This window comes from Canis aureus, chromosome 4 (genome assembly GCF_053574225.1).
Source record: "Canis aureus isolate CA01 chromosome 4, VMU_Caureus_v.1.0, whole genome shotgun sequence".
Classification (NCBI taxonomy): Eukaryota; Metazoa; Chordata; class Mammalia; order Carnivora; family Canidae; genus Canis; species Canis aureus.
Window position 1 is genome coordinate 34,774,579 of NC_135614.1, and position 19,324 is coordinate 34,793,902.

The 19,324-nt window shown below is 40.0% G+C and overlaps 1 protein-coding gene across 3 annotated transcripts in view; it reads left to right on the forward strand.

Annotated features, from left to right (window-relative positions):
* Positions 1–646: 646 nt before the first annotated feature.
* The window catches only part of LOC144312493 (uncharacterized), a 245,802-nt gene continuing 227,124 nt past the window's right edge, over positions 647–19,324 (forward strand). For all 3 annotated transcript variants that reach the window (XM_077895244.1, XM_077895245.1, XM_077895247.1), the window contains exon 1: positions 647–1,188. In XM_077895244.1, the coding sequence (XP_077751370.1) occupies positions 1,129–1,188 (60 nt within the window). In that variant the 5' untranslated portion in view covers positions 647–1,128. The remainder of the gene's footprint in view (positions 1,189–19,324) is intronic.

Genomic DNA, 19,324 nt, shown 5'->3' on the forward strand with positions numbered 1-19,324 from the left:
GGAGAAGTGAACCAAAACAATTTAAAAACAACAAAAATGAAAGGACAGTTGATCAAATTTAGGAAATTATTTGAAGAAAAAGAACAAATAACCTAAGAAATTAAGACTGAATTCTATGTCCTCACAGCATAATGTAGTGAAATAATAAAACAGAATTCTTGAAAGAAGTAAATACAATTAAGAAAGAGGTTAGAGCAAAAAATGAAAAACAGTTACAAAAGCCAGGCCAGGAGGATCCAAAGTACTTACTATTGGAATCTCTGTAGAAGAAATATCATTAGTGGGATGAAACTAATACTTAAAATTATAATCTAAAAAAAAATCTGTAAATAAAAAAAATGCTCTCTGTCTATCAAATCTTATACTGTATGTTTGGAAAGTTGATCAGTAATGATCAGCTCTGGGACATATCCTGGTGAAACTAAACTTTAAAGATAATGGGAAAAAAAACACAACTCTGGGCCTCCAGGCAAAAAAAGATCATATAACTGATGAAGGCAAGAGAATCAGAGTGGCATCAAATTTCTTTCCAGCAACCCACAAAGCATGAACAAAGAGGAACGTCATTTTCAAGAAATGCAAAGAGAGATAAGAGATAGCCAAGGACTTTATGTCCAGACAAACTGTTTTCAAAGTATCAGAGCTATAGAAAATAATTTTAAATATTCAGAAACTCAGGGAATACTGTATTCAGAGCCCTTCCTGAAGAATCTATTAGAGATGAACTTCACCTCTACCAGGAGCATCTGGGGGGCTTTGGCAAAAGGCTAGTGTTGGCTGAGACACTGGAACTGCTTCCACTCCTCCCCTGCCCTGAGGAAGGAAGGAGTTCGGGCCCCCACCTGCCCTCCATACTAGCTTGACTTTCAGAAATGCAGCCCAGAAGGACAGACCTGAGATCAACCGGGTAGAGCTGTTTTCTATGTAACTACTGCCTGGATGTCAGTGGCTAAATCCTAAAAAACAAACTGAGATTATGTTGCTCATTTAAATAGGAAAATGTGGTCTCCGTGGATTTCTTCCACAGTTGTGGTTCCTTGAGAAAATAGACAACAGAATGACAGAAATGAAAGGCAGGAAAGGGCAGGAGGCTGCAGTGTGTCCATGAGAATTTGAAGAGGAGAATTAATGAACTTGAGTCGTACAGATGAGAGCAGCCTGTCATGCATAGAGGGAGCAAGAAAGAAGGTGAGCAGTTCTAATTGTTTCCAGCGTTCCTCTCTTGGGTAATTGGATGCCTCTGTTGGTTAACAGAGAGGGTGCTCTGTGTACTTCCATATTATGTTAAATTTTCAGAGGGTGTGTGTGTGTGTGTGTGTGTGTGTGTGTATGAGTTTCATAAACATGCTCAGCCCACATAGCATCCTTGGTGCCATTAGTAGGATATGGGCATCCCCAAGTGGTTTTAAGGTTTCTTCTCTCTGTTTACATTCCGTGTGATAGGGACCCTGCTACTCCAACTGTGCCTGGTACCAGCAGTATTGATATTATAGAGGAGCTTGTTAGAGATGCAGAATCTGTCTGATTTCTAAAATGTGTCTCCAACACGAGTACACATAAAAATTATCAGGAGATGTTATTAAAAGCGGATGTGGGTTCAGAAGTCTGGGGTGGGGCCTGAGGTTGTGCATTTTTAACAAGCTTTCAAGTGATTTTAATGCTTCCGGTCCTTGCGCCGCACTAGATCGCCTATGCTCACCTTTCTTCTGGAAGGTGTTTTTTTGCAGGAACCCTTTCTGACATCCCCTGGCAAACTAGTGTCCTGTGTTATCCTACAAATATCGAAAAAGACCAGTAAGGCATCATAAGTGGAGAGAATCTCCTGCTAATCTCCTGAGGAACCAGGACTAGGTTTGTCTACACCATTTATCGCTAGACTAAATTTCCTGTTTCTCATCTTCTCAGGAAATTACAGTCACGACTCATGGGTATCTATACTTGTCTTAAAGATGTTAGTGATCTCTTCCCATTGCATAGGTTCATCAAATGACGGGCTCTTAATGGAGATTGAGTTTATTTTGCAAGTTATTGGTAGGAATACAATCAAGTGAAATCCAACAAATAAAAAAAAAAATCAGAGCTGCTTGATCTTGATTGTACATTACATTCACATGGGGCTTTTAAACAATGCAGTTTCCTAGGCCTGACTGGGAGAGATTCTCAATTAGAATGAGAGCAGGCCACAGGTATCTGCATTTAAAAAAACCTCATTGGTGATAATAATGCAGCCAGTTTGAGAAGACTGCTCTGTGTAAACAATTACCCTAGAGTTGTATAACTTGGTGGTACAAGGTCAAACACACTACAAATAGTCAAGGATAATTAGAATATTGGGGATTCAAATAACCCACTTAACAAGCTTGGTCTAATGGAGAAGTATAGAACTGGAAAATATGCATTTTTTTCCCAAACACAATGTAATAATTATCAAAATTGTCCCTATTACTCAAGGCTCAACAAATGTGAAAGAATGAGTAGTGTACAGATCATATTTTCCATCAACATTGCAATTATAATAGGTTTCAATAGTGTTTTTTTTTTTAGTGAAAAAGCCCTGCATATTCCGAAATTAAAAACATACTCTTCTAAATAATACATAAGTCAAAGATAAAATTGTAATGAATACTAGAAGATGCTTAGAATGGAAAAATAATAAAACCACTAAATATTGAAGTTTGTGGGATGTAGAGAAGTGGTAATTCAAGCAAATGTTAGGAAGGGGGGCACTTGAAATCCTGTAAATTAAGAATCCTGTTTAAGAAATTTGAAAGGAGACAGAACATGGAAGACTCCTAACTCTGGGAAACGAACTAGGGGTGGTGGAAGGGGAGGAGGGCGGGGGTGGGAGTGACTGGGTGGTGGGCACTGAGGGGGGCACTTGATGGGATGAGCACTGGGTGTTATGCTATATGTTGGCAAATTGAACTCCAATAAAAAACAAATTAAAAAAAATAAAATTAAAAAAAAAGAAATTTGAAAGTGAATAACAGACTTAAGACAAAAAAGAACAGAAAAAAGGAAATATAATGCAAAATTGGTTCTTTGATGAGGCCCCTGGGTGGCCCAGGTGCTTAAAGTGTTAAGCATCTGCCTTCAGCTCAGATCAAGATCCCAGGGTCTTGGGTTCTAGGATCCAGACCTCAGCAGGGAGCCTGCTTCTCCCTCTGCCACTCCCCCTGCTTGTCTCCCTTGCTTTCTGTCTCATAAATAAAATCTTTAAAAAAAAGTTGATTCTTTGAGAAGACCACTTGAAAAATATTCAGAAATATTGAATAAAGAGAGAAGGGGAAAAGCCTAATGTGCAACAAGAGATTAAAAATTTTATGTTATACAGAAATGGAACTTGTTTATAGATTTGAAAATTGATTACCATAAAATGTAATTTATCAAAATTGAAACAAAAAAAAATAAAAACCAACACAAATTAAGCCAGAGGCTAAAAAAAATATCTCCCCACTTAAAAAACAAAAGCAACAACAACAAAATACCAAGGTGGTTTTTTACATTTGAATTATGACAAACACTCAGGTAAAGAGATGATTCTGATAGTATACAAATTCCACCAGATAATATAACCTTATTTTGTAAGAAAAATAACAAAACCATATGACAGTACAAGAAAGAAAATTATAGGCCAATCTCACTCATGAAGATAGATGCAAAATCTTAAAAATATTTGTTAAATGAATCTGGAGTATTCCAAAAAGAGAATGTACTGTGTCTTATATGACTTGTCCAAGGAAAATATTGATGGCCTAACATTAGATCATTATTACTATATTTCACCACATTAAAGAACTAAAGAAGAATAAGTGATGAGAACCTATCCATAATGTTCACACACAATGAGTAAAATAACTCCTAGAAAAATCAAGAGTAATAGTAATAGCAAGAAACTTTCTGAATCCAATAAAGGGTATTTGTCAACCACTAACTGCATATAACATATTCAGTGCTGAGAGTCTAGAGCCATTCTCTTTAAAATCAGAAGTAACATAAGTAGTTTCAGTCTTGTTGAAGAGACCCTAGCCAGTGCAGTAAGGCAAGAAAAGAAGAAAAAATTTAAAAGTAGAAAAGGAGTGACACTATTTACATTGATATGAATGTAAATGCAGCCAACCTAAAAGATTCTAAAGGCAAATATTTATAAATAATAAGAATGAGTTGAAATTTGCTACCTTTAAATTTTATATTCAAAAATAAATCATATTTCTGTATGCCAGCAACAAAGAATAGAAAATGTCATTATTTTAAAAGTCGAATTTAATAACAGCAACCAAAAATATAATGGATCAAAGAATACATTGAACAAAGGGTAAATAAGACCTCTACTGAGGAAATTATAAAATTTTATTTTATATTAAAGAAAATTAAAATTGATGGAGAGATACACCAACTTCATTGGAAAGAAGCATCAATAATTTTAAAATGTCAATTTGCTATCCTCCCCAAAAGGACTCCTTTGATTTGAATAATAATCCTAACAAGATTTTTCTTGGAACCAAACAAGCTGATTATTAAACTTATTAAGAGAATGATGTCAAGTAGAGTCAAAAGACACTTAAATAGGAAGAAAAAGTTGAGGGAAAATTTCCTACTGGATGTCATAAAAGCTTGTTACAAAGCTGTTATATATTAATTGGTTAAGGAATAGATAAGCAAAGCAAGAGAACAGGACTCAAGAGTCCAAAAATGAAAAAAAACAAACCAAAACCAAAAACTTGAATTGTGATGGAGGCAATTTTGAAGACTTTTATGGAAAATAACTCATTTAAAACAATTATGTTGGGATCATTCATTATATATATAGAAAATGGAATATGACTCATAGAGTTCACAAAAATCAACTGTAGGCATATTAAATACTTTTATCAGAAAGGAAATACTTGGGATTCCTGGGTGGCGCAGCGGTTTAGCGCCTGCCTTTGGCCCAGGGCGCAATCCTGGAGACCCGGGATTGAATCCCACATCAGGCTCCCGGTGCATGGAGCCTGCTTCTCCCTCTGCCTGTGTCTCTGCCTCTCTCTCTCTCTCTCTCTGTGACTATCATAAATAATAAAAAAGGAAATACTTAAAAAATTCTAGGAAGAAATATAAGAAAATATTTCTATGACTTTGAGGTAGGGAAGGATTTCTTAAGACACAAAGCACAATCTATAAACCTGATTAATGTGACTATGATAAAATTAAAGGTCTGCTCATCAGGCCATAAGGGGGGGGGAAGACAAGTTATAGACTATGAGAAATTACTTTTTTTTTTTTTTTTTTGAGAGACAGAGAGAAAGAGAAAGAGAAAGAGCATGTGAGAGTGGAGGAGGAGAGGGAGAGGAAAGAGAGAGAATCCCATGCTAGGCTCCTTGCCCAGCACAGAGTTCAATGTGGGGCTTGATCTCATCACCCTGAGATCATGACCTGAGCCCAAAATCAAGAAAGAGTCTGACACTTAACTGACTGAGCCACCCAGGCAACCTGAGAAATTATTTTTCATGGATATAACAAACAAACTATTGGCATCTAGAATATAAAAATAACTCCCCAAACTCAGTAAGAATTAGAGAATTCCATAAAGTAAAATGATGATCAAACGACAGTCCTATTACAAAAGAGGAAATACAGTGGCAATAAACAAAGGAAGATATACCCAAACTCCCCAGTACCAAGGAAATACATATTAAACATACTATCAGATAACAATGTATATAGCTCCTTGAATAGCAGAAGTTAATAAAGTTGATGTCAAATGATACAAAGAATTGCTGAGAATGTGGAACAATGCTAATTTTTATAAACTGTCAGAGGAAGGTTGATTTTTTTTGATATTTTATAATTTTTATTTAAATTCAATTAATTAACATACAATGTATTATTGGTTTCAGAGGTAGAGGTCAGTGATTCGTCAGTCTTATGTAACACCCAGGCCTCATGCCATCACGTGCCCTCCTTAATGTCTATCACCCAGTTACTCCATCTCCCCCCCACCCCCCACTCCTCCAGTGACCCTCTTTGTTTCCTATGATTAAGTTTCTTATGGTTTGTTTCCCTCTCTGATATCATCTTGCTTTATTTTTTCCTCTCTTCCCCTATGATCCTCTGTTTTGTTTCTTAAATTCCACAGATGAGTGAGATTATATGTAATTGTCTTCCTCTGATTGACTTATTTCATTTAGCATAATATCCTCTAGTTCCATCCATGTCGTTGCAAATGACAAGATTTCATTTTTTTGATGGCTGAGTAATATTCCATTGTATATATATACATCTCCTTTATCCATTCATCCATCGATGGACATCTGGGCTCTTTCCATGGTTTGACCATTGTGGACATTGCTGCTATACACATTGGGGTGCAGGTGCCCCTTTGGGTCACTACATCTGTATCTTTGGGGTGAATACCTAGTAGTGCAATTGCTGGGTTGTGGGGTAGCTGTATTTTTAACTTCTTGAGTGGGAATGCACCAGTTCACATTCCTACCAACAGTGTAAGAGGGTTCCCCTTTCTCCACATCCTCACCAACATCTGATGTTTCCGGACTTGTTCATTTTAGCCATTCTGACGGGTGTGAGATGGTATCTCATTGTGGTTTTGATTTGTATTTCCCTGATGCTGTGTGACGTTGAACACGTTTTCACATGTCTATTGGCAATTTGTATGTCTTCTTTGGAGGAATGTCATTCTTCTGCCCGTTTCTTGACTGGATTATTTGTTCTTTGGGTATTGAGTTTGAATGAGCTCTTTATAGATCTTGGATACTAGCCCTTTATCTGATGTGTCATTTGCAAATATCTTCTCCCATTCTGTAGGTTGTCTTTTGATTTTGTCAACTGTTTCCTTTGCTGTGCACGAGCTTATGAAAGACTTAAATCCATCAAAATCCTAGAGAAGAGCAGCAACCTCTGTGACCTTGGCCACAGCAACTTCTTTCTAGACACGTCTCCAAAGGCAAGGGAAGCAAAAGCCAAAATGAACTATTGGGAAGGTTGATTTCATGAAAGTACTTTGGCAAGCAATTTGGCATTAGGTAGCGAAGCTGAAACTGAACCTTTCCCTATGCCCTGGACATCCCCTACAACACAGGGACACTCTTGTGCAGGTGGAAAGGGAATCATAAACAACGATGCCATATCGTTGTATTATCTGTAGTATCAGAAAACTGTAAATAAATGTCAATTGAGAGAAAAATGGGAAAAAGTAGTGTTATGATCATATGAGGAAATATTATAATACTGTATTATAATATACAGTTATTATAATACTGTAATATTATACAATATAATACTGTAATATATAGTTCTTGCTATAACAGTGAGAACTAAATATATTGCATAGAGCAATCTCCAAAAAAAGGAAAAGAGAAAAAAAAGTTTAAGAACTTATTTTGAATAATACTTTAGTAAATTAAAAAAACAGAATAAGAGCAAAAAACATTAGGATGACTGCATATGCATGAAAGCTGTTTGAAAAAGCAAAGGAATGATAAATTTAAAAATTCCGGAATGTGGTTACCTTTAGGTGGGAGAGAGAAGGATATAACTGTAGATTTTCACATAGAAAACTTCAATAACCCTGGGAAAGTTCTAGAACTTAAGTCAGGTGATGAGTTCATGGGTATTTGTTATGTTTCTATCTTACATATGATACAATATTTAAACGAATCAAATATTTGATTGGGTTACGGGGCGGGGAGGCTGGGTGGGGGGAGCCGGGGTTACAGGGCTGGACTCTGAGGCCTGAGCCTGCGGGGTCGGGGTGAACCTTGAGGGGACCTGCCCCGCCCTGCCCACCCCCGCAGTGCCCCGGAAGGCCTGAGGCCACCCAGCTGGCCCAGGGTGGGGCAGCTTGGACAGCATCATCGGTTTCCCCGGGGCTCTGAGTGGACGACCTGGGTCTTTGGATCTGGAATGGTCCCTGGGTACACCCGGACCGCTGGCCTTCACCCAGCAGGCCTGCCCATAGGCCCGACGGCCCCCGGGTATGCCCGGACCCCTGGCCTTCACCCAGCAGGCCTGCCCACAGCCCCGACGGCCCCCGGGTACACCCAGACCCCCGGCCTTCACCCAGCAGGCCTGGCCACAGCTGTGATGCACACTGCTTTGCACATCGACCATGGCACCAGCTTTTCAGTAGCTCTCCCTCCTTGGGTGTTTCATGCCTCTCAACTCCTCACACAGAAGCCTAAGTGATCTTTAAAAATGATAAATGACATCATGTTACTCCTCCATGTAAAATCCGTTGGGAAAAAAGCAAACAAACAAACAAAAAAAAACAAAAACAAAAACAAAAAATAAATAAAATCTGTTGGGCTTCCACAAACAGGACCAAAAAGACCTCTAAGAGCCCACATGCCCTGGACCCCACTTCTCTGCCCTCATCTCCTACGGCTCTCCTTTTGGCTTGCTGCCGTCTCTCCTTACTGGCCCGCCACGCTCTGCCAGTGATCCCGGCTGGCCCTGCTCATCGGTCAGGTGTTAGCATAAGCATAACTTCTTTTTTTTTTTAAATTTTTATTTATTTATTCATGAGAGACAGAGAGAGAGAGAGAGAGAGAGAGAAAGAGGGAGAGAGAGAAGCAGAGACACAGGCAGAGGGAGAAGCAGGCTCCATGCAGGGAGTCTGATGTGGGATTTGATTCCGGGTCTCCAGGATCAGGCCCTGGGCTGAAGGCAGACAGTCAACCGCTGAGCCCCCCGGGCTGCCCATAAGCATCACTTCTGCCCAGAGGTCTTTTGTCGTCTGTGAACCAGCCACCTCGCCTTCTAGTTACTGCCTGTTGTGTCCCACTGTTTATAGTCGCCTATTACTACTTGCATTTGAAATGTGTAATAGCTAACCTCTGACCTGTGTTTGGGAGGGGACGGTATCTGTCCTTCAACCCCTGTATCTCTAGGATTTGTAACAGTGTCCGGCACATAGTAGGTGTTTAATAGATATTTATTGAATTAATTAAGGCTATGAGAGCTGTCCCGCTTTCAACCATGCCACGCTCATGGTTCAGGGTGAATTTAATAAAAAGTTGATTAATTCCCACCATTGATTTCCCCCCAAGATGTGATGGGAATCTCCTGATGATATGGCAATATGTTCGATTTTTTAAAGATGAAAGTGGCATAAAATCTCTCTTATGTCTCAAAAGTGGCTTAGGAAGGGTTGTTCTGTAATTAGTGCTCCAAGGACATCATCTCCTACCCAGGGATATTTGTACCTTTGAACTCCTGCTGGCCACCCCCCCGTGACCCCCCCTCCCCGCCAACCAGAGCTGCTGCTGAGAACCAGCTTCCCGAAGCCAGGTTGCCCCCCTGCCTCCGGACACAGTTCAAGGTCTCCATCTGATTAACAGAGGACGCGCTGACCCGATTGCTGACGGCCCCTTGACATTGATGGTTTCCGTCCTTTCCCAAAGGCAGCCTACCACGTGGGTCAGCGGACACACCCTGGGTCTGACTGACTCGGGTTGAAATCCGGTTTTCCCTACTCACTTACTTGGCATCTCTCAGTTCCAGTTTCTTCATTTGTAACGTGCCAATAGTAATATTTATGTCATGTTTGTGAAGATTAAAATAAATAAAATGTGCAAAGTATCTAAAAAAAAAAGTATCTGGCACCAAATAGGAATGGAATTGCAAGGAATTAGGTAGAACTATTCTTGCCGTGTTTAGAATCTAGGACTGCTCTGTGAGCACTGGCTTACCTCTCTGGCTTCTCTTCGTATCCCTGCAGAGGAACAGGCCTCCTTCCCTGTGCTAACGGTCTCATCTTTGCCCCCCATGATCCTGTCTTTGCCCATGTCTACCTTGCTTTTGGCCAGGGAGGCGGTGCAGGCTGCACCAGGACCCCTGTCCTCGGCCGGGCCCACACGGAGCAACTGGCCCAAGTGAGGAGGGACACGGATTTCTCAGCTCCCTCCCGGTGGGACTGCCAGTGGGGCCCTGGCTCTAGCCACAGGCCTCAGCACTGACGCAGAGACGTCCTTTCTGCCTCTGGGTTGCTGCGCCTGTCCCTTCCTCTTGCTCCTTCGGGTCTAAGGGGAGGCCCTCTACTAACTCAGGACACTGTTTCCCTCAGTCATCCCCCTACGTTCTGCACAACACCCTTGTCAGTAGTCCCTCTATTCAGCACTCTAGATTTTTCTGATTTGGGCATAACATCTGTTTCTGACAGAATTGGGCTGATAATATTGCTCTTGAGAGCCGATAGCGGGGTCTCAGACCTAATTCCACACTCTGTCTGGTCTGAACATGCGTGGCCATGCGCACACACACGAGTCCTGTGCTGGTTTTTGGCATTTCCTCCTCGAGAGGGTCACTGAGTCCTCCAGGGCTCCACTCCAGCCGTGTATGTGGTCCACTGTGGCCCCCATCCAACCCAAGAGGGGCCCAGAAGGCTTTCTGCACTGCTGCTCCCACCCCCATGGAGGGCTGTGACTGTGCTCTCCAGTTTCATCTCCAATTTGTCACTCGACACAATACCTATTCTGAGCCGGTGTTTCCAGCTTCCTCTGTCTGGGGACAGCACTGACACTCTGAGCCTCTGACTTTTGAGGAATAACATGTCAGCCACTTCCCCAGCTGAAACACTGCCCTGGGCTCTAACGACTTTCTCATTCTGTGCTCCTCTGCCAGGATGGGGAACAAAGGTTTTGTTCACTTGCTGGCTGCTTGCAGGGTTGCCAGGTGTGCAAAGCCATCGGGTCTCTCCAGCAGCAGCAGAGAGTGAGTGGCAAAGAAGCTGTCACAGTGGGACTCAACCAGGCTGTCTTGAATAGATGGAGGTCTCTAACAAGGCCAGATATTTGGTGGCAAGATACGTGGGATGCTATTATTTAGTAAACCCTGCACTCACCCAGAGATGACTCTAATGCTTAAGCTCAACGCATTATTCATAGTTACTTATAGATCCCAAAGTGCTGATTTTTTTTAACATTTGAAAAAAATATTGAAGAGGTTACTAAACTATGTGTATTTTTATTACACCCAAGACAAATTCTTACCTGTAAAACAGAGTGAAAGGAGAACATCTATGTCTCTGGCTTGACTCTATTTTTGGCTGTCCCCTAACTTTGTTCACTTCTCCTTAAACTCCATCAGCTATAAACTTTTGCCCTTTCCCAGACTTATCATAGCATATATGAAAAGGAGTTTTGTGAGGTTAATACATTTTTTAAAAACCCTGTCTTTGATAAATCAGGGAACTATAGTAGACTAATGAGACTATTTGACATGGTCTTTAAAGACAATTTGGAGAAATAAGAATGGGCTTAGGCTATGGTTAGTTGCATTATGACTGGTGGTGGCCCAATGGTATCCAAAGGCTATTCACTAAGTAATAGACATGATGTGGAGGGGGAAACCTCTGAGAAACTGGCCCACCGGTTTTCTTTCTATCCTATCTTGTTCAAGACTATCACAAAAGTGAATAAAAGATCTAACAGGACCATTTGTACATATTACCTATGACAAAAAACTACAAGGGATAGAAAATATTGGGTGACAGAAATAGGATCTAGATATCTTCCACTGACAGTAATAATAGGCTGAAACTTGCAAGAAGAAATACTTCCAAAATATCAGTTGCAGACACATAGACCCATAGACACATGCACACAGAGACAACAACTTCTAACAGGGAGGCAGGATCTGATGGAAATTTCCACTAACCACAAAGTGAAGAAAATGGTTTTGAAAAACTCCTGCTCATGTTGTCTTTGGGATGTAATTGCTTGATAAGGATAAGACTCTATACTGTCTCCAGTATCAGCCTCCTCACTCTTATCCTGGATTTTGACAAAAGTTGAAAACATTTTAATGGTCACCATCAATTTTCTGCAAGGAGGCTGACTCCATGTGGTCCAAGAGTCAGAAATTATTGTCGTCTCCTTATATCTTTCTATATGAGGGGCCATAAACCCAGATGGCTCAGGGTCCAGGCAGACAATATGCTGAGCACTATAAGGGGTTGGGGGAGTGGGAGCAAGCCAAAGAATTTGTGATCCTTGATCCAATCTGACAACCACTGCTCATTTCCAATTGTCACTGTCTGAATCAAGGTACGTGATCATCAGATCGTCTCTTCTTTTACTTTATGTTAAATCTCTTGATTATCAAATGTTAGCAATACATTCGATTCCTTTTTTGTTTTTTTCTTTAAACCACGTGTAACATATAATTTACCATTTTAGCTCTTCCAAGTGTGCGGTAGCATTAAGTATATTCGTGGTGGTGTGAAACCATCACCACCATGCATCTCCAAAACCTTATTCTCAACTGAAACTCTACCCATTAAGCCATAAACCCCCAATTCCCTCTCCCCTATTGTAGCCCCTGGAAACCAGTATTCTGCTTTCTGTGTCTATGAATTTGACTGCTCTAGGGATCGCGTGTAAGTGGAATCACACAATAATGTCTTTTTGTGTCTGACTTACTTCACTAAGTATAATGTCAATCATCTATGCTATAGAATGTGTCAGAATTTCATTCCTTTTAACAATTATTTAAGAAAATTTATTGTGGTAAAATACACATAACAAAATTTACTGTGTTAGCCATTTTTAAGTGTATAGTTCAGTTGTATAAGTATATTCACGTTGTTGTATGATCAGCCCCCAGAACTTTTTCATCTTGCAGATCTAAAACTCTGTGCCCATTAAATAACATTTCTGTTTTATCCTTATCTCCCACCCTGGCAACCACCAGTCTACTTTCAGTTTCTATGAGTTTGACTACTCTAGATTTCTTGAATAAGTGGAATCATACAGTATCATTTTGTGAGTGGCTTCTTTAGCTTAGTATAAAGTCCTCAAAGTTCATCCACGTTGTAGCATATGTTAGAATTTCCTTCCTTTTTAAAGTTGGGTAATATTGCACTGACTGTATACATCAAATTTTGTGTTTTCATTCAGCCTTCCACCCTTTGGCTATTGTGAACAATGCTGCTATGAACATTGGTGTACAACTATTTGTTCAAGTCCCCACTGTAAATCTTTTTTTTTTTAATTTTTTTTAATTTTTATTTATTTATGATAGTCACAGAGAGAGAGAGAGAGAGAGAGGCGCAGAGACACAGGCAGAGGGAGAAGCAGGCTCCATGCACCGGGAGCCCGACGTGGGATTCAATCCCGGGTCTCCAGGATCGCGCCCTGGGCCAAAGGCAGGCGCCAAACCGCTGCGCCACCCAGGGATCCCCCCACTGTAATTCTTTACTTCTATACCCAGAAGTGGAATTACTGGATCATGGGGGTAGTTCTCTGTTTAGTTTTTTGAAGAATTGTCATATTGTTTTCCACAGGTGCTGCACCATTTTACATTTCCACCAATGGTGCATAAGAGTTCTAGTTTACCCATGTCTTCACTAACATCTGTTGTTGTTTGACAATAGCCATCCTACAAGACATGTGAAGTATTATATAATTGTGGTTTGATTTACATTCCCCTAATGATTAGTGATATTGACCTTTTTCATGTGCTTATTCACCATTTTAAATGTCATTGGTGAAATGACTATTCCTTCCTTTGTTTTTCTTTTCCTTTTTTTTTTAAATTGAGTTGTTTGGTTTTAGTTGTGAGTTGTAGGACTTCTTGATGTATTCTGGATATCAATTCCTTATCACATATAGGATTGCAAATATTTTCTCCTATTCCGTGGGTTACCTTTTCAAACTGTTGATGGTATTCTTTGATGCACAATAGTTTTTAATTATGATGAAGTCCAATTAATCTACTTATACTTTTACCCCTTGTGCTTTCGGTGTCATATATGAGAAATTATTGCTAAATCCAATGCCATAAAGTTTTCCTTCTATGTTTTCTTTGAAAAGGTTTATAGTGTTGACTATTTTTTAATAATAAATTTATTTTTTATTGGTGTTCAATTTACCAACATACAGAATAACACCCAGTGCTCATCCCGTCAAGTGCTCCCCTAAGTGCCTGCCACATTCACCCCCATCCCCCACCCTCCTCCTCTTCCACCACCCCTAGTTCGTTTCCCAGAGTTAGGAGTCTTTATGTTCTGTCTCCCTTTCTGATATTTCCTACCCATTTCTTCTCCCTTCCCCTCTATTCCCTTTCACTATTATTTATATTCCCCAAATGAATGAGAACACATAATGTCTGTCCCTCCCCAATTGACTTATTTCACTCAGTATAATACCCTCCAGTTCCATCCACGTTGAAGCAAATGGTGGGTATTTGTCGTTTCTAATGGCTGAGGAATATTCCACTGTATACAGAGACCACAACTTCTTTATCCATTCATCTTTCTATGGACACCGAGGCTCCTTCCACAGTTGACTATTGTGGACATTGCTGCTATAAACATCGGGGTGCAGGTGTCCTGGCGTTTCACTGCATCTGTATCTTTGGGGTAAATCCCCAGCAGTGCAATTGCTGGGTCGTAAGGAAGATCTATTTTTAACTCTTTGAGGAACCTCCACACAGTTTTCCAGAGTGGCTGCACCATTTCACATTCCCACCAACAGTGTAAGAGGGTTCCCTTTTCTCCGCATCCTCTCCAACATTTGTGGTTTCCTGCCTTGTTAATTTTCCCCATTCTCACTGGTGTGAGGTGGTATCTCATTGTGGTTTTGATTTGTATTTCCCTGATGGCAAGTGATGCAGAGCATTTTCTCATGTGCATGTTGGCCATGTCTATGTCTTCCTCTGTGAGATTTCTGTTCATGTCTTTTGCCCATTTCATGATTGGATTGTTTGTTTCTTTGGTGTTGAGTTTAAGAAGTTCTTTATAGATCTTGGAAACTAGCTCTTTATGTGACACATCATTTGCAAATAGTGTTGACTCTTATGCTTACGTCTTAGACTTAGGTTAACATACAGTATAATGTAAGGGTCCAACTTCATTCTTTTGCATGTGAATATCCAGTTCCCACCCCATCTGTTGGAAAGACTATCATCCTTTTCTCATTATTTTTTATTATCCTTTTCCCATTAAATGACCATGGCACTGCTGTTAAAAATCACTTGACTATATACATACATGAGGACTTATTTCTAAGTTCTTTATTCTATTTCATCAGATTTTTAAAGAAGATTTTATTTATTTGAGAGAGAGAGAGCATAAGCAGGGGGAGCAGCAGAGGGAGAGAGAGAAGCAGGCTCCCTGCTGAACAGGGAGACCTGTGCAGGGCTTGATCCCGGGACTCCAGGATCATAATTTGAACTGGAGGCAGACACTTAACCGACTGAACCAGGCATTACTATTTCATCAGTTTATATGTCTATTGTTATGCCAATACCACACTGTTTTGATCACTGTAGTTTGTTGTAAGTTTTTAAATCAGAAAGTAAAAGAATTCCAATTTCATTCTTTTTCAAGATTATTTGGCCATTAGAAATGACAAATACCCACCATTTGCTTCGACGTGGATGGAACTGGAGGGTATTATGCTGAGTGAAATAAGTCAGTCGGAGAAGGACAAACATTATATGGTCTCATTCATTTGGGGAATATAAACAATAGGGGAAGGGAGAAGAAATGCGTAGGAAATATCAGAAAGGGAGACAGAACATGATGACTCCTAACTCTGGGAAATGAACTAGGGGTGGTGGAAAGGGAGGAGGGCGGGGGTGGGGGTGACTGGATGACAGGCACTGAGGGGGGCACTTGATGGGATGAACACTGGGTGTTATTCTGTATGTTGGCAAATTGAACACCAATAAAAAATGAATTTATTATTAAAATAAATAAATAAATAAATAAATAAATAAATAAATAAATAATAAAGCTACAATGAAAAAAAGATTATTTGGCTATTTGGGGTCTCTTGCTGTATGGATTTTAAGATGAATTCTTCTATTTCTGCAAAAAACATTGTCAGGATTTTGAAAGGTATTGCATTTAATATGTAGACCAGTTGGGTAGTATTCATATCTCAACAATATTATCATTTTTTAGGCACTGGGAAGTCCAAACAAAACCCATCTGTGACAGATAATGACCTCTGTTCCTTAGCTATTCAGTGAAAGCAAATTTTAGAAGACATCTGTGTACAAAGTGGTGATGGGGATGTCCACAGTAACACTTTATATCCTGGAAGGTGAAGAGCTCTGCAATTTATTTAGATTATCTGAAAATAGGAGAAATCTGTGTAATAAAACAAATGTATGATTGACAAGAGGCTGTTGGCTAATGAAAACTAGAGTTAAACAAAGGCTGTATCTGCTAATCTGGCCTTTAATTTATAGTTCAGGGAGACAGAATTACTGTCTTCTTAAGCAAACAGGAAACAGGTCAAAGGCTGTTCATATAGCCTGCCTGTTGTTATACAACAACCCTACATAGGTAGGTCAGAAAATGAAGAGTAGTCAGTTAGATAATTAAAGTAGTAAAAGTAATAGATGTGATAATCAAAGGCATAATAGAAAGCTTCCTGAAGCAAAGAAAACAAACAAACAAAATTACATGTAAAAGGATCATCGAGCTCATCAAGGAAGTCAGTGAAAAAACACACATAAATAGAAACTCTATGGAAGAACATATAGATAGGCATATTTTTAGAGGAAAAAAAACCCTGATTAGTATCTAGCCAAGAAATTATAGTGGGTTACTACAAAGAAACGAGGCTTAGGCTATCATGATTCTCTTCAATATCAGCGAAAGTCAAATTATGGAGCAATTTCTGCAAATATTGAAGGAAGAAACATTTTTACCCCAGAATTTCAAACAAAAGCAAGTTTTCTGTCAAAAGGGAACATAGCAGAAAGACATTTTTAGATATGAAAGATTAAAAAAATTCTACATACATATAATTTCATGGAGGGAGGACTCCCTTCACCCAACTAAAAGATGAAGCAAAACTAATAACTAAAAATGGAGAATTCATAGGATAAAGGTATTAAAGGGACATCTGACTTGGACCCAAACCAGCTGGCTACCAACAAGAGCCATTGCAAGTCACAGGATAACTAGGAATTGAGGGAGATAGGCTCCGTGCCCTCAGTGCAACGAACTCTTGGAATTCTCCAGTGAAGCAGTGACATGCAGCTTTGTGCAGTGCTTATTTGAGAGACTTGGGTTCATGCTTTCATGGCTGTAGAATAGGCCAGAGAGTGATATGGCTGAAAGCTTGACTAGAATTGATCTTGATTTTCTTACTTGTGTCATAAGACTATTACTTATCTCAGAGTGTTTTAAAAAAACGTACATAATATGCTAAATGAGGTTGAATGTTAATCAAATTGAAAACATTAAATAAACATTTTTATGGTGTTAAATGTTGACAACAGGCGGCTGTTCAAGTACAGAATGTGAGAGAGCTCACTTGTCAGCTTTTCCTGGGAAAGAATGTGAGGCTGATCGCAGCTCATTACAGGTTAGCAATTTGAAGGGCTGTTTACGCACTGATTTGATCTCAAGCAGCAAAATGGGATAAAAGATATAGAAATGGAGAGGAGATGGTCTAATTTTATCCTGAGCTGCTAAGATCACATTCGAACAGAGGATTCTGAAGCCAGCACTGGCAGGGGTGCCATGGGGCTAGTAGCAAAATGGTGATGCACGTTTTCCCTAAACCATGGGTTCTGGGGTCATGTGGGTCTGGGGAACTGATGTGTGGCCAAGTTTCCCAGTGCAAGAAAGTGAACAGCAATTTCTCATTTGAAGAATAGAAAGATACAAGGATTGAGTAATAAGGGACCATTACAGGAAGTACTGGTTTGGTTTCAGATGGAAAACTTGATCATGGAGAAAGAAAGGAGTATTAAAAAGGTTTATCTTTAAACCTCCATATCATTATATATTTTTGATGCTTCTGCAGAGCAAGGGTGCCATCTCCCCAATGGATGTATGTATCACACCCTTCATGCTGATTGGATTCAGGCCTGGCTAGGCCCCGGGAAATGCCAGCAGGAATCTGAGCTGGAGAATGTACTCATATCTCCACTGCTGTCGAAACTTCTATGATATTTTTGACCTGGTGAATGAAAGAACAAAATTTGATTTTGACACACAGACACACAGTTCACAGTGTGAACTGTAACACGCTAAGGTGAACAAATTTCTAAATCAATCACATGTTGGTTAAGTACTCCCTAGGTCATCTGTGGCTACTCCAATGGAAGCTTGATCTGTCTCTACTAGGCAGTCAGCATGTTAAGATTATTCCAATAGATTGTAATTCTTGCCTAAGAGATGAATCCAGGAACTCTGAACAAGAAAACATTTTCCCATCCAATTTTTATTTTTATTTATTTATTTATTTTATTTATTTTTTTAAAGATTTAATTTATTTATTCATGATATACATAGAGGGAGAGAGAGAGAGAGAGAGACAGAGAGGCAGAGACATAGGCAGAGGACGAAGCAGGCTCCATGCCGGGAGCCCGACGTGGGACTCGATCCCAGGACTCCAGGATCACGCCCTGGGCCAAAGGCAGGCGCTGAACCCCTGAGCCACCCGGGGATCCCCTCCATCCAATTTTTAAAGGAAAATGCAGATGATTCCTTGTGATCTGCTTTTGAGGTTATCCATTCTCCCAGCCCCAGCATGCATGATCAAAACTGGGACTATTTGGAAGTAAGGTATGAATTCCATTTGAGTTGGTTATAACACTTGAATGAGTTGGCATGTCCTGTGTATGCTGAGGGAGGTTCAACAGGTCTTGATTGGGAAGAGGTGCTCAATCTGAGAAAAATGAAGTAATATTAAAATTGTGCTCTTACAAGGTGCCAATTGCCTTATGAAAATAGGTCATTTATCAATATATTCTCAAAATCCATGGGCGGGAAGAAGGTAGGTAAGAACTAGTGAGGTTAAAAGCTTGTGTGCAAATGTATAGTTGAGTTTGCTCCATAGGCAGTATACTTCAGATTATCTAATTGTTTTATTAGCTGGGTGCCGTAGCTCGGGCCAACCCTTGGTCTAGAAGCTGCTGCCTTCATTCACCTTTCCCTTACTCCTCATGCCTCTCACCCCAATCCCTATCCCCTGACCCAGGATGCTACCTGTAGGAAGGACTTGAGTAGGACCATACCAGGGGGATGTAATCATTTTGATTTTTATTGCTTGTCTTTAAGCCTGTGGCTTAGAGCTGCTTTCCATTCATCAAGGTAATGATAGCTCTTCTGAATTAAACATGATTTTTCCTTCTCAGGAAAAAAAGCTCAAAGGAAACATCGGAGTTAATTAGAGAAAGTGATATTGTAGCTACTGACAGAAAGAAGCCCATCAAAGGCAATATTACGGGGGATCCCAAATCATCAAAGCAGAGCCATTCGGTTGCAAATTGCTTTCTATTTCAGCTTTGTAGGGCAGAGGGTGTTCTGGGATCTTGTTGGTCTGCAAACACAGGGCTACAAAAAAAAAAAAAAAAAAAG